The 13,967-nt window shown below is 41.8% G+C and overlaps 1 protein-coding gene and 1 non-coding gene across 2 annotated transcripts in view; both read right to left on the bottom strand.

Annotated features, from left to right (window-relative positions):
• The window catches only part of LOC114070280 (zinc finger RNA-binding protein-like), a 54,496-nt gene extending 45,274 nt beyond the window's left edge, over positions 1-9,222 (bottom strand). Inside the window, exons 1-2 of the mRNA XM_027907608.1 lie at positions 9,186-9,222; positions 8,873-8,957 (exon numbers count right to left, since the gene is read on the bottom strand). Of these exons, the coding sequence (XP_027763409.1) occupies positions 8,873-8,957; positions 9,186-9,222 (122 nt within the window). The remainder of the gene's footprint in view (positions 1-8,872; positions 8,958-9,185) is intronic.
• LOC114070281 lies at positions 1,253-1,389 on the bottom strand. The gene has a single exon (XR_003573903.1). It is a non-coding gene; the product is annotated as a small nucleolar RNA SNORA66 (small nucleolar RNA).
• Positions 9,223-13,967: the final 4,745 nt, after the last annotated feature.

Below are 13,967 nucleotides of genomic sequence, written 5' to 3'. Positions count from 1 at the left end.
ATAACTATCAGAAGCAAAGCACCTTTTAACTATAGTTGCTATTATTTTTGCAAAAGACATTTCCATAACTTTTGTTTAATAACTTATTTTTTTAAGAAAAACTGATTTTGTAATTTTAATTACAGCAGAACCCATTAACTTCAATATATTTTTTAAAAATTCTTACAGCAGAAACTCAGAGAAAATGTTATTATGGGACTTACACACCTGGATTCCACCTTCTTCCCATCTTAGGCCCCTGTTTGCTTAAAAAGTCACTTGCATTTCATCTAAATTTAATTCAGTTGGGAATTGTTCATTTTATTTTCAACTTCTTTACAGTGGAAGGAAAAGATCTGAACTGCTTTGGTATAGCTCCCACCACTGCTTGAAACAATTCCTCCTACTTGATGTATATAGACAGTTTCTCTGTTTTGTCAGCTTAAAGTGAGAAATCAGACTCCATCAGAAAATTCAGGAAGACTATTTTATGATGGTAAAAGTGAATGACAATCTATAAAATTAGGTTGTATTATCTACATAACTAACAGCAGAGAAGTGTAAAATATTAAAATGTTCTGAGGTAATTCACATAATCATATGTATCTACTAAAAATACATTACATTGGGAAAACAGGCAGCAGACTTTATCTCAGACTGCACTTGAACACATCAACAGTCTAATACTGCCAACAAGGAAAAGTCTTGCTCCCCACTCTCTTATTCTTCCTTCCTCCCAATATACCAAACCTGGCTATGCCATCTTATTCCATCCCTAGTGCTAATTCTGCTACTTGTCAAGCTATTCAGTGCACTGATTTACCTCAATCTAGCAGAAAATTATGAGATTATTTTTTTTGCTGAGCTCATTTTCTAATGCGGTAGAAATGTTAGAAACATAGTAGCTCACAAAACAGTCTGCTGAGTGCTAGAACCCACATAAGTTATACATGTGGAAGGAGAGGAAAACAATGGGAGAAAGAAAGAGAACAGGGACCTGCCAAAGAAGCATTAATTTGGCTCAAATTTCATGAAACCATGCTTAAATTACTACTACAAAATACAATACAGTGTTCACAACACACTATAACAGTATCAGTCAGTTTATCAAAGTACTTTTGTTCTCAGAATATATATATATATGATTTAAACTGCCTGACAGTTTTCAGTGTTTAATATTGTGAAGAGATTGTGATCATTATGATCAGGACTATTAGCAAGATTCTGCTAACAGACAGTTTCATTTCTTTTGTGCTATTTTTGTATCAAACTTCCTTATCATGGTATAGAATTAACAGCCCAAATAATTTGATTTCTAAGGCTAATATAGTTCTATGACCATGTCTATTTTAGCAAATCTGTTCCCCTTGCTTCTGCAACACCATGCAGAACTAGCAACCAAGTTTGCAAGACTACAAGAAAAATATTCTAGAATTGACTGCTACTTCATTTTTTAAAGTTACATTATTCTATGTTACAGAAATTCATGTCAACATCTTTTCTAAATTTATGATGTTTCTTTTTCTCCCCATGGTCTTATTGAGAACCTTTTAACATTAAGATGACCAGATACTTTCAGGTAATTAATTTATAATCAAAATATTTTTTATGTCAGCTTCATTTAACTTACAAGAGGTTTTTAATCTTTCTTTGGTGATTAGTGCCACATCATATTAGCCAAGATGAACTTATCTCCTCCCAGACTATTTTGCCAGACTCCCTCTTCCACTGATCTTTCCTGAAATTGTTCTTTGCACCTATCCTAGTATTATCTATTTTTTCTTTACTACAGATGGCAAGAACTGTATGCATCATTTCAGATGAAGTTTCAGCTGTGCCACTCGCTCTGCTCCAGACTACTTTCTTTCCAAACAGTCTAGCTTCCTCAGAGCAGTTATCTGAGTATTGATGATATTTTCCTTGTATCAAATATCACAACACACCACACTAATATAAATAATAAGTAAGACTCAAGACCAATCCCTAGGGTACTCCACTGAAATTATTCCTATTTGCTAATCACTCCTCTAATTCTACTAACCACCTCTACCAGCTCCATCTCTACAATTTTTTTACTAATCTCTACCTTAAGTAAAAATGTTACATATTGCACCACATCACGTATTTCAACTTAGTCCTAATAAATAAGACTCAAAAAACTTAGGCACTTGATCAAGTTATTAGAGCAACAATGAAATCCAGTATGTCAGCTGAGCTATGGTAACAAACCACATGTGTGTTTTTTACCACAAAGAAAGTAATTCAGTTTAGCTTAATTCCCCAACACAGTGTGAAAAAGTTGAACCACAGTACAAGCAGACAGAGAAGCTAACTGATTGACCTGGAACCTTAGCGGGTTTTCTTTGTAGATCAATTCTTCTCTTCCCAAAAATAAATTCTAATATCCCTATTAGCATCTTTGAGTTCAATGAATTCTAGCGCTCTTCATGTGAAAAGATATGCAGTCCAACTGGCTTTACTAACTAGACTGAGCTTAAAAGTGACAGAATAATTTAGGCTGAAACAAAGATTATGAGGTCATCTGTTCTAACCCTGTGCTCAAAGCACAGCTAATTTGAAAGTTGCATTAAGTTTCCCAGGGCTTTGTGTCCAGTCAGGTTCCAATCATCTGCAAGAAAGGAAAATCCAAGACTACTCTAGACAACCTGTTCCAATGTCTGAGCACTCTCACTGTCAAAACTTTTTTCCTTAGTTTATAAAAGATTCAGTTTCAAAAGCAAATGAGTTCTAGACCAACATTTACTTAAATCCAGTTTGTGAACATTCAATTCAGGGTAACTTCATATTACAATTCTTACAGTAATTATCTCACTATCAAAATAAACATCATTCTTTGACTTAAAAAGTTGCAGGCAAAGGACTTGGCAGCTCCAAATCTTACTCTGCTGCACTGCTTTAATAATACCTCTTATGTCAGAGATTTTAATTCAAAAAGAATATATTTTATCCATACCCCACCAATTTCTTTAGCTGATCATAATAGTAACAATGCTTCCCCACCAAGCTCACTTTAATTTTTATTTTCTAGAAACAACATACATTCTTCAACACTCATCTTCCAGCTTGGATTTCTATTTCACTGTGTTTTCACTATCACAGCCACAGGCAGTTTAGAGGCTACATATTGCATTCAGTTGTTCTGCTCCAGATTCTGTAGATGTATGTTTCAGTCAACTACAAAAGGTCATTTCCACCACCTTACTTAACATTTTTCATCTCTCCCTACCTGCCCTAAACTACTTGCATATCCCTATTTCCCCATGCTCTTTGCTTCCTCCTCCCAAATAAACTCATTTCTATTCAGAAGTTTTAGACTCCAATGTATACTTAGCTTGCTCTCATCTTCCATGTCTTACCTAAAAAACCTCAAGATCAAGAGAATTAATTCTTTACACAGAATTATTGTACTACAGTGCATGAGAAAAGTTTGGGGTTTTTTAAAACACCTTTGACTCAAATATTTGAATAATAACTATACTAAATTCTACTGACATTAGTGATGGAAAATACTGATGTTTGTGATGCATTAGTATAAGAAAAAGTGCTACATATTATGAAATACCAGTATATTAAACCTACTAGATAAGGCTGATTGCAGCAAGCTGTGACCATGTATCTTTCTCCACAGTAATCTTCAATTCCATGTCAATCTGATTTTCTGGGGATTGAAAGGCCACACTGGCTCACAATCTTGCAGAATTCATCCATCTACTTCTCTTTACTCAGTTGCACACAATGGACAGGTCATTATCAAAACATTGATGTTATTCAAGTCTAGATAACAGCCATGTTCACAATGATAACATATGACAAAAAGAACTGAACTTGAGATGTTATGTCTGCCTGAAAGCTATCAACTACTAACATTTTCCCCGTCAAAATCACAGATTCAAAGAATGGCTGTGGTTTGAAGAGGGGGGCCACCAAGAGTCAGATGTCCATGTCCAGACTGCTATTTGAATATCTCCAAGGAGGGAGACTCCACAAACTCCCTGGGCAACCTGTGCCAGTGCTCACTCACCCTCAAAGCTTAAAAAGTGTTTTCTGATGTCCAGAAGGAACCTCCTGCATTTCGGTTTGTGCCCATTGCCTCCGGTCCTGTCAACTGGGCACCACTAACAAGAGTCTGGCTCTGTCCTCTTTGCACTCTTCCTTTAAGTATTTATATACATTAATAAGATCCCCTATGAGTCTTCTTATCTCTAGGCTAAACAATCCCAGCTCTTTCTCTCAGCCTTTTTTAATAGGCAAGAGGCTCCAGTCCATCATCTTTGTGGCCTTTAATTGGACTCTCTCCAGTATGTTCATGTCTATCTTGCACTGGGGAGCCCAGAATTGGACACAAGACTCCAGGTGTGGCCTCACCAGTGCTGGGTTAGAGAGGAAGGATCAGCTCTTGACCTGCTGGCAATACATTGTTTAATGCAGTCCAGGATACAATTCGTCTTCTTTGCTACAAGGGCACATTGTTGGCTCAAGTTCAGCTTGGCATTCACCAGGACCCCCCATGGCCTTTTCCAGCAAGCTGCTTTCCAGCTGGGTAGCCCCAGCATATATTGGTACATGAGGCTGTAAAAAAGCTAAAATCGGCAAGTCCTCTATAGAAGAAAAAAAACTTCATTAGTATGGAAAATTGTATTTATTTCTTAAAACATTCTATATTTCCTGCCTTAAGCTACTACTTCACTTTCCTAGGTACCAATAATGTAACTAAATGTTAACCTACTATTGTTGCATTTAAGTAGCAGACAAAATTTTACACATAATTTAACACCCTGGAGTTAAGCCTACAACCATCAATCTATTTTGAGGTTACAACAAAGGACTATACCATTAACAGAAAATCTTCCCTTAATGCTCAGTTCCTGAAGACATGAGCCTGCTGCAAATTTAAACTAGTTGGCAGACTTCCCTCCTAAAAATGACAGACTCCTCTGATTTGTGTGGCACCTTTCCTTCCCAGTTACCACCACCTCCTCTGTCTCCCCATTGTTAGTCAACTGCAATACTGGCATACAGCCCATGTTAACAAACTCAGAGCTCCTTATTGCCTTTCTAATGTTGACATATGTCCTTTGAGAGTGAGACCTCAACGATTTGAAAATAAGTCTATATCAAAATCTTTTTATAAACAGCAGTAACTTAATGGAGACTTCTTGTGTAAATACCCTAGAACAGCATGTTTAAGATAGCATTTAAGACTAACACAGATCGAACAAAGGAGAATCAGCACCATGCAGCTCAATCCTATTCACTGAAATCCCTTTTGCTAAAAAGACATCCTTTAAGATGTGATGCAACTCAAGTTAGCATGGGCATAAAATTCACAGAAAAAGCATTTGGCGTTTTTACCACTACAGTATATGTACATCCATCCTATGATAAAACTATGATTACTTTCATTCCTCAAACATTTTAACATGGGGTGCTGTGCTGGTTTTGGCTGAGGTAGAGTTAACTTTCTTCCCAGTGGCTAGTATGGGGCTCTGTTTTGGATTTGTGCTGAATACAGTGATGATAATATAAGAGATGTTTTTGTTGTTATACAGAGCCAAGGCCTTTTCTGCTTTTTGTATTGCCACGCTGGCAAGGAATTTGGGGATACATGGGAAGTTGGGAGGAGACACAGACAGGACAGGTGACTAAGCAAAGGGATATTCCAGACCATATCACATCCTGCTCAGTATATAAAGTGGGGGGATGTGACGGTTTGGACTTGGCTCCCTGCCAAATGCCCGAAAGTTAGGACAGCAGCTCCCTTCCCCCCTCCTTTCTTCCCTTAGGTTAAAGGAGAAAGAAACTATAAAAATTAAAGAACCCACAGTCAAGCTGCTTATATAAAAATATATCTATATTTACGCAAATTACAGTTATATACAGTTAAGATGCTATATACACAGTAAAAGGGGGTCCACCCCCCGCAGGGATAGGGAAAGGGAAAAAAGGGGACAAAAGGGAACAAAAGGGACACTGAATAGGTATACTAGATCAAACTATACTAATAACTAACAAAACAGATCTCACCACGTCCCTTAGAACAGCAGGATCGGCAGTCACAGCCAGCACTCTCCAAACCTCCACGTGGTAGGACGGTGGACTCTGCAGGCCTCAGCCTTAGATAAGCGAGACCAACGCAGGGACCCACTGTTCCCAGACCTCGTCGGAAGAGAAGAGAGCGAGGTCTCTAATCTCCGACTTATTTTTACTCTGGTTTACGTAAAAATTGTGTGGAATACTGGGTACTTGGCTCCTTCCTTGGTTACAAACTGGTCACCAAGGAAGGCCTAGACTAAAACCATCACAGGGGAAGAAGGAGGGGAACATTTGGAGTGATGGCATTTGTCTTCCCAAGTAACTGTTACATGTGATAGGGCCCTGCTCTCCTGGAAATGGCTGAACACCTGTCTGCCCATGGGAAACAGTGAATGAGTTCCTTGTTTTGCACAGCTTTTGTTTTCCCTATCAAACTGTCTTTATTTCAACCCACAAGTTTTCTAGCTTGTACCCTTCTGATTCTCTCCTGAATCCCACTGGTGGGGGACTGAGTGGCTGCATGGGGCTTGGTTGCTGGTTGGCTGGCTGGCACCCAATGTGAGGCTCAAACTCATGACCCTGGGGTTAAGGTGCATATAACACAGTACTGTAAGACGAATAAATATTTTTCTTAACATAAGTTTAAGTCTAGTGGCACATTTTCACTTCATAATAAGCCTTAAGTCCTACTCAGTATTGTCCCTATCTTCCTGTTGTCCACCAGTACAAGTCTGAATTATGTTTAGTGATACTTTAAGCTTGGGCTAGTATGCCGGTGTGGATTACAGCCCTATTATCTCTGAAAGATCAAATACTTCTGAAACTGGTATCTAATTGAAGAAAAGGTAACTGGGGCACCGAAGACAAAAGTTAATTAGAAGTACCAGCAAATGTGAAAAAAAAACCACTCCACTCCTAAGCAATTCTCAATAGCCAACTTATCCATCCACAGCATTCCACCTTCCTTTGCTGTTTTGCACCGGTCTCAAACATCCGGTAAAATCATACACTGCACTTGAATACAAAACTAGCTATAATTGCAAGAGTTCACTTCCATATGGCTACCTAGAAGACTGCATCTTAATCTAAACTCACAGGCACTGTGATTGGCTCTGGACCCTAACTGCTACAATTGCCTTTACCGGTGAAGGCTCACCACACTTAGTAATAGTCACACTACTTGATAGCAATACAAAGTTACCAATTCACTCCTAACTACCCAAGAATCTCCCATCTGTGACCTGTCTCCTTAGAGCAGGTACACAGTATGAACATCAGTAAGATGAAACTCAGATGCTCAACAGTTCTTTATCTTCTTAACAGAAACCAAAATCTTAATACAAGGTTGAGACCACACATTTGCACACTTCTCTGTCCAAACATTTCTCAGTGTCCCTATCTCTCCATCAGCATCCACACATTTCAGTCAAACAGCTTCAAAATGAAAGCATAACTATGCCTCTTCTTCAGCACTGAATCAAGAATGCTAATATTTTTTACACATGCCAATATTAGGTTGTTCATGTCAGAGCACACACACAAAGAGGACTAATATCACCATATTTCACATTTATTTCAGGCTTCTAAATAGATGGATTAATTATTACTTAAATAAGTAACAGTCTTGCATTGCATGCGGGATTATAACCCTAGGCCCAATACCACTAACTAGCACAAAATACAAAGGTATTGCAATATTCAGAAAAGAATAGATTGGGAGTCATTCCAAGACATCCATAAGACTGTGTATTCCTGAAACTATGTCAGGTATGCAATTTTGATTAACTAGTTAACAGTAGCACACATCTATATTTATTTGTTAATAATCCCTCATATTTGTTTTATTCTATTATTTTCCCCATTAACCAAAACTTAGGAGTCAAGGAAGGTCTTTATTATAAACTTATGAAACAAATAATGTAGATTCAAATGTGAACTTCAAGGTGCTACTCCAACACAAGCCAAAAGTGTGAAGATGTTTTTGACTGTATCTGGGTTTTGCCAAGTTAAGTAATTTGATTTCCGGAAAAGTGAGACAATAGATGCTACCAATTACTTTTTAACAGTCTGATACACAATTTGGATGCACAACGAGTACAAAGACACAAAAGTTTAAAACTGCATATCTATACAAAATGTATGGTTACAGGTCCCTGAGCTCCACAATAAGACCTGCTCCTGATCTTGGATATCCAAATAGATCTTTTTAAAAGGTGCCTGGCTCTGAAAGCACCTTCTCTCCTTTCTGATACATTAATTATAACATTGCTTCAGTGGAATGGGACAGTCCCCTGCATTTTCTGGTGCTTCTACTCTTCCCTTATCTATCCAGTCTCCCATAGGTTGGGTTGGTGTAATTTTAACACGTTAAAAAGAATTCCATCCTCTCACACTGACATAGAGGGAGGAAAAGACTTGGAGAGCAAGCCCCATCTTCACTGAAGGAGAAGGGCCCAGGGACAGCAGACGGTAACTTGCTGGTGTTGTTGACTGCAATTTTAATTTAAGGGCCTTGGGGCCTAATACTGCCTCCTCCATGGTGTCCAGCTCCACCTCCCCACCCTCACACCACTGGGGATACAGGGAGGTCCTTACCAGGATAAGAAAACACACCTGCGGACGGGGCAGATAAGCAGAAGGGTCCCAAGCACAACCATCCCGAATGTGCGGGTTGCAGAAGCAACGCCCGCACGGGGCGGGGGATGGGAGCAGTCCCGAGCACTCACCCCGAGGGGGCAGGGAGATTCCGGTCAGGAACACGAAATCGGAGCCGAAGAGGGAAGTGACTCCGGGCAAGGACAGAGAGAGGGGCGGGGCAGGGAGGGGTCGCGGTGGTTACCTATACTGGGCAGCAGCCCCACTATGGGTGAATCCAAAGTAGTTACCGGTGGCCATTTTGGCATCTTCTCCCAACCGGCTGGGCACTGTGGCGAAGATAACCAAGAGGCGGCGGTGGTCGGGGCCAGGCAGGAGGAGGCGGGGAGAGAAAGGGACAGACAAGAAACAGAAAAAGCGCGCGAGCGCCAGGTCAGGCATGGCGCCTCAGGACCCCCGTTCCCCCGCCCCGCGCGCTGGCTGCATCTCCTCACCGCCGCCACCCCGCCCAGCCCCCCACGCACGGACACCCATAAACACCAAGCGCCGCTGCTTACCATAGGTGAAAGAAACTACTGGGCATATAGGAATCATGAGTGCAAGCTAGCAGCGACAACGGCGGCTGAACTCTCAACTCTCACCCCCTTCCACACCGCCGCGCGTGCTCGCTCGCTCTCTTCCCCCCACACCTACAACGACAACAGCGAAGTGCAGCCAGCCTAAGGCCGTGCGCACGCGCGAGATGTCTGAAGGGCCGCTAGGAGTTGTAGTTCAGCCAATGGCTACGCCCCCGTCCGCAGAAAAGAAGCCCTCGGTGTCGGGTAGGCCACCATTACATTTGAAGCGCGAATTCTCATACGCGGGTTGTTGCAAAGGCTCTTGGGAATTTTAGTTCCCATCCCTGAGGCCCAGGCGCGAGGAAGAGCTGCTCTCAGAGGAGTGCTGCACGTACTATCCTGCCTGCCTGTCCCCTCCCTCCCTCCATCATCCCGTGTCACACCTCCAGTCACACCGCACCTGTAATCATGGACTCATATTGCAAAAGCACGACACACCTCAGTAGGTAGCTCAATAGAAATCTAGGTGAGCCAAGTCTTCGGTCCCTTGCTACATACTGGTGTTCATCCCCACACACTGCATGTGACAATATTTACCAGATTTCCCACACAAGCACATTGTCAGCTGAACACTAACATATGCAGCTGGTATGTAGTTAGTATTCTTGCAAGGGCACAGAGCTAGAAGGCAGCACCTTCAGTTAGCACACATGCAGAGTTCACAGCAAGACCTAGAACTTGTCTAACCTAGCAAAAAATTTTAGGTTCACCTGGGCCCTGGAGTGTGCCACCACAGCCACACACATGAAGAGGAGGTCTTTTCCAACCCAATCTATTCTATGAAAAAAGAGCAACATTGCTGTTGTCCAACTAAAGCCATGTGTACATTATCTGACATGTTCCCAAAGCACCACAGCTGATGCACATCCACAAATAAATTGTGCAATTGTACAGTGAGGTGAAACCTCACCTCAATGCTCGTGACTGCTGCCTGTTCAAGGACAGATGTGTTGGTCACATAGTCAGTCCAGTGGATGTTTAGGATTGTACGGAGGCAGCGCTGATGGAAGCATTCTAAGAGACGCAAATGGTGCCGGTAAATGACCCATGATTCAGATCCATATAAAAGAGTAGACAGTACGATGACTCTGTAAACGCTGATCTTAGTACTTTTCTTCAGGTGTTTGTTTTGCCACACTCTTTTATGGAGTTTACCAAAAACTCTGTACACCTTTGCTAACCTGTTGTCTATTTCTGCATCAATCTTACCGTCCGAGGAGATGATGCTTCCCAGGTAATTAAACTGTTGGACTGATTTGAGTGCTGTTTCACCAATGGTGATATGGGGATGATGGAAGACTTCCTGAGGTGCAGGCTGATATAAAACTTCTCTTTTCTTCAAGCTGACTTCCAGCCCAAAAAGCTCAGCAGCCTCTGCAAAGCAGGATGTTAAGCGCTGCAGAGCTACTTCTGTGTGGGCGACGAGGGCGGCATCATCAGTGTAAAGCAGCTCTCGGACAAGATGATTTAAGGTCTTAGTGTGGGCCTTCAGTCGCCTTAGGTTGAATAGGCTCCCATCGTGTCCAACACATCTGTCCTTGAACAGGCAGCAGTCACAAGCATTGAGGTTATGTTGCTGAGAACTCAGCTGCGTTGGGCAGGGCACGTCTCCAAGATGCAGGACCACCGCCTCCCTAAGATTGTGCTCTGTGGGGAACTTGCCACTGGCTGCCGCAAGAGAGGAGGCCCGAAGAGGAGATACAAGGATTCCCTGAAACAATCCCTCAGCCTTGGCCATATTGATCACCACCATTGGTCTACCCTGGCCTCCAATCGGGAGACCTGGAGACACACCATCTATAACGCTGCTGCTGCTTTTGAGAACACACGCAGGATCACTCTCGAGGAGAAAAGACAACGCAGAAAGAATCGCGTCTCGTCGATATCACCTGGGGAGTCTTTCCGCTGTGCGTTCTGCAACCGGACTTGTCTATCTCGCATTGGCCTTTTTAGCCATCAGCGTGTTTGTAGCAAGCATGGGTAGAGCCCTTCTCAAATCTTTGTTCGTGAAGCCTAGCCATGATGAAAACCTCACCTATATAGGGCCAAGTTATCTGAAGTTTTCAAGAACCAGCAGTCCATCATATTGCTCCTAAAAACTGTTGGGCAGTATATTACAGTCACTGCATTCAAAGTGACTGAATTTGCATCTGTTCCCCATAACCCTCGTCCACTTTTCTTCTGAACAGCAGATGATTCTCAAAGCTCTGAACAAAGCAAAACTTAAATCTTTAAATACTTGCATCTCATTTGTGTGCTTTGTTCTCCCTCTGATATGCACTTTTCTAATTGTCTAAAATAATCAAGATTCATAAAACACTCACTTTTGGATTAATTCAAAAGTGATTATGATAGTTTAACCCCAGCTGGCAACTAAGCACCATGCAGCTGCTTGCTCACTCCACCAGCAGAATGGGAGAGAGAATCAGAAGGGTAAAAGTGAGACAACTCGTGGGTTGAGATAAAGACAGTTTAATAGGGAAAGCAAAAGCTGTGCCCACAAGCAAAGCAAGTAACTCATTCACTGCTTCCCATGGGCAAGCAGGTGTTCAGCCATCTCCAAGAAAGCAGGGCTCCATCACGCATAATGGTTACTTGGGAAGACAAATGCCATAACTCCAAACCTCCTCCCCCTTCCTCCTTCTTCCCCTAGCTTTATATGCTGAGCATGACATCATATGGTATGGAATATCCCTTTGGTCAGTTGGAGTCAGCTATCCCAGCTGTGTCCCCTCCCAACTTCTTGGGCACCCACAGCACTGGTGAGGTGGGGAGAGAAACAAAAAAGGCCTTGACGCTGTGTAAGCACTGCTCAGCAATGACTAAAACATCCCTAAATTATCAACACCGTTTCCAGCAAAAATCCAAAACATAGTTCCATACTAGTGAAACAGAGCAGGGCCCTAAAGGAGTTAACTCAGAATGTGAGCTCCGGGTAAAGAACTAAAGGAACCAGAATTCAAGGCTAGTGAAAGATAACACCTGGCCAAAGAATGCTAACACACTAACACAAAGAACATAAAGTAAGAACACAGAGAAATAAAGAACACCAAAAATGCTAACACATATACCTAAATAGACATGAGGAAGGGTTTCTTAGGAGATAAGGGATGAAATAGGGGCATGAGTCCAAAATCTTGCAAAATTCGCCATCGGGAAGACAGCCAACTAAGAAAGTTGAAAAGTTCAAAGTGAGGAAGACTTCTGGAATGAGACCCCTTGAGGATGAAGAAACAGGAATGACTCCCTAAACAGCACCCCAAAAGGACGACTCCACCCAGACTCCGCCCAAACTCCACCTGCTATGAATATTATATTGAAATGTCACAATAATATGAATATGCATGTAAAAATGATGGAATCTCTCACAAAACTGTATAAATACCTGACTTTACACTGATAACTTTGGGCTAGTTTTGTCCAGCACGAGTTGGCTAGCCCCCAACATTGCTCTTAAAATAAATACCTTTTGCTGCTTAAAGACTCAAAACTGTCTCTGAGCAGTTTTCAATGCGCCTTTTGGGGCATCACTAGCTACTGTGAAGAAAATCAACTCAACCCTAGCCAAAACCAGCACAGTGATCATTTTAGAAGTATTTGTTTTCCATAAGCCACCCCTATTCCTAACATCCCTGCTTGGGATCTCTGTAGCAGGGAGAATGCTGAAACTGAAACCGATACACCGTTGAAAACTCAACAAAATAATATTTATTACAAAGAAGTAGCCAACAAAATGAGAAGCCAAGAGACAGGAAAGAGAAGGGAAAAAATAAACCCTCAGTACAACCCCCCACTCACTCAGGTGTTACGAGGTTGTCTTACTGACCCCAGAATGCTTAGAATTACCCATAGCAGAAACTGCATCCCTGGAGCATCGGCAGGCTCACAAGATAGCGGGCGTCCCCACAAAAGGCAAGATTGTTCTCCATGTGAAGCTTAAGTTCCACTCCCAGAAAGAGCTATCTGCTTTTTATACAACTAACCTATGACGTCTGCCTGGGCAGGTGTGGATAGCACTGCCCAGCTAGAGGTCTTTGGTCCCTCCCCCTGTTATGTAAGTGGTACCCCTTCTGCACATGCGTGTGTACATTGGAATTTCCTCGCGTCTGCGTGCTATACCTCAGGTGGTCTTTCCTAAATGAGTCTGGGGTCTTACTTCATCATCCTCCTCTTCACTTTCTCCTTCAAATGTCCTTGGAGAGCCATCAGACAATAGTGAGGCCCCAATTAATTTCAGTTTATATAAGATACTTCCTTCAAGGACGAAGTTCTTGTTTATCAGTGCTTGTTTTCTCATAACTTGGCAGGAAAAGAACAGAATCTCACAGGTGGCTGGGCCAAAACACAGACCAAAATTAAGAGCATCTAATTAAGCACGAATACAATCTCCCACAGTCCTCACAAAAGTATGGGTTTCCCTTATCCCACAGTACCAGCAAACATCTTAGTAAGACTTCAACAAAGATATTTTTGTTCATAAAACAAATGATAAGAGGAAAGTCATTTATCATCTAAAGCTTACATTGCAGTTTGTTTTTGACGGAGAGGCACCGGACATACACACAGATCTATAAGATCACAAATATGTCCGCTTTATTGCAATCGTCCAGGGTTTTTATAACATCTCTACTCAGGGTCCCGTGACACGAAGCATACAATTGGACACCGGCTACCATCTAGTTGAAAACATTCATTACAAATTCCTTTATAATTGGACATTAA

This window comes from Empidonax traillii, unplaced genomic scaffold (assembly GCF_003031625.1).
Source record: "Empidonax traillii isolate 1590-97213 ecotype Southwest subspecies unplaced genomic scaffold, ASM303162v1 scaffold1498:size99784, whole genome shotgun sequence".
Classification (NCBI taxonomy): Eukaryota; Metazoa; Chordata; class Aves; order Passeriformes; family Tyrannidae; genus Empidonax; species Empidonax traillii.
Note: the sequence above shows the minus strand (reverse complement) of the source record. Positions and strands in the feature narration are given on the sequence as shown.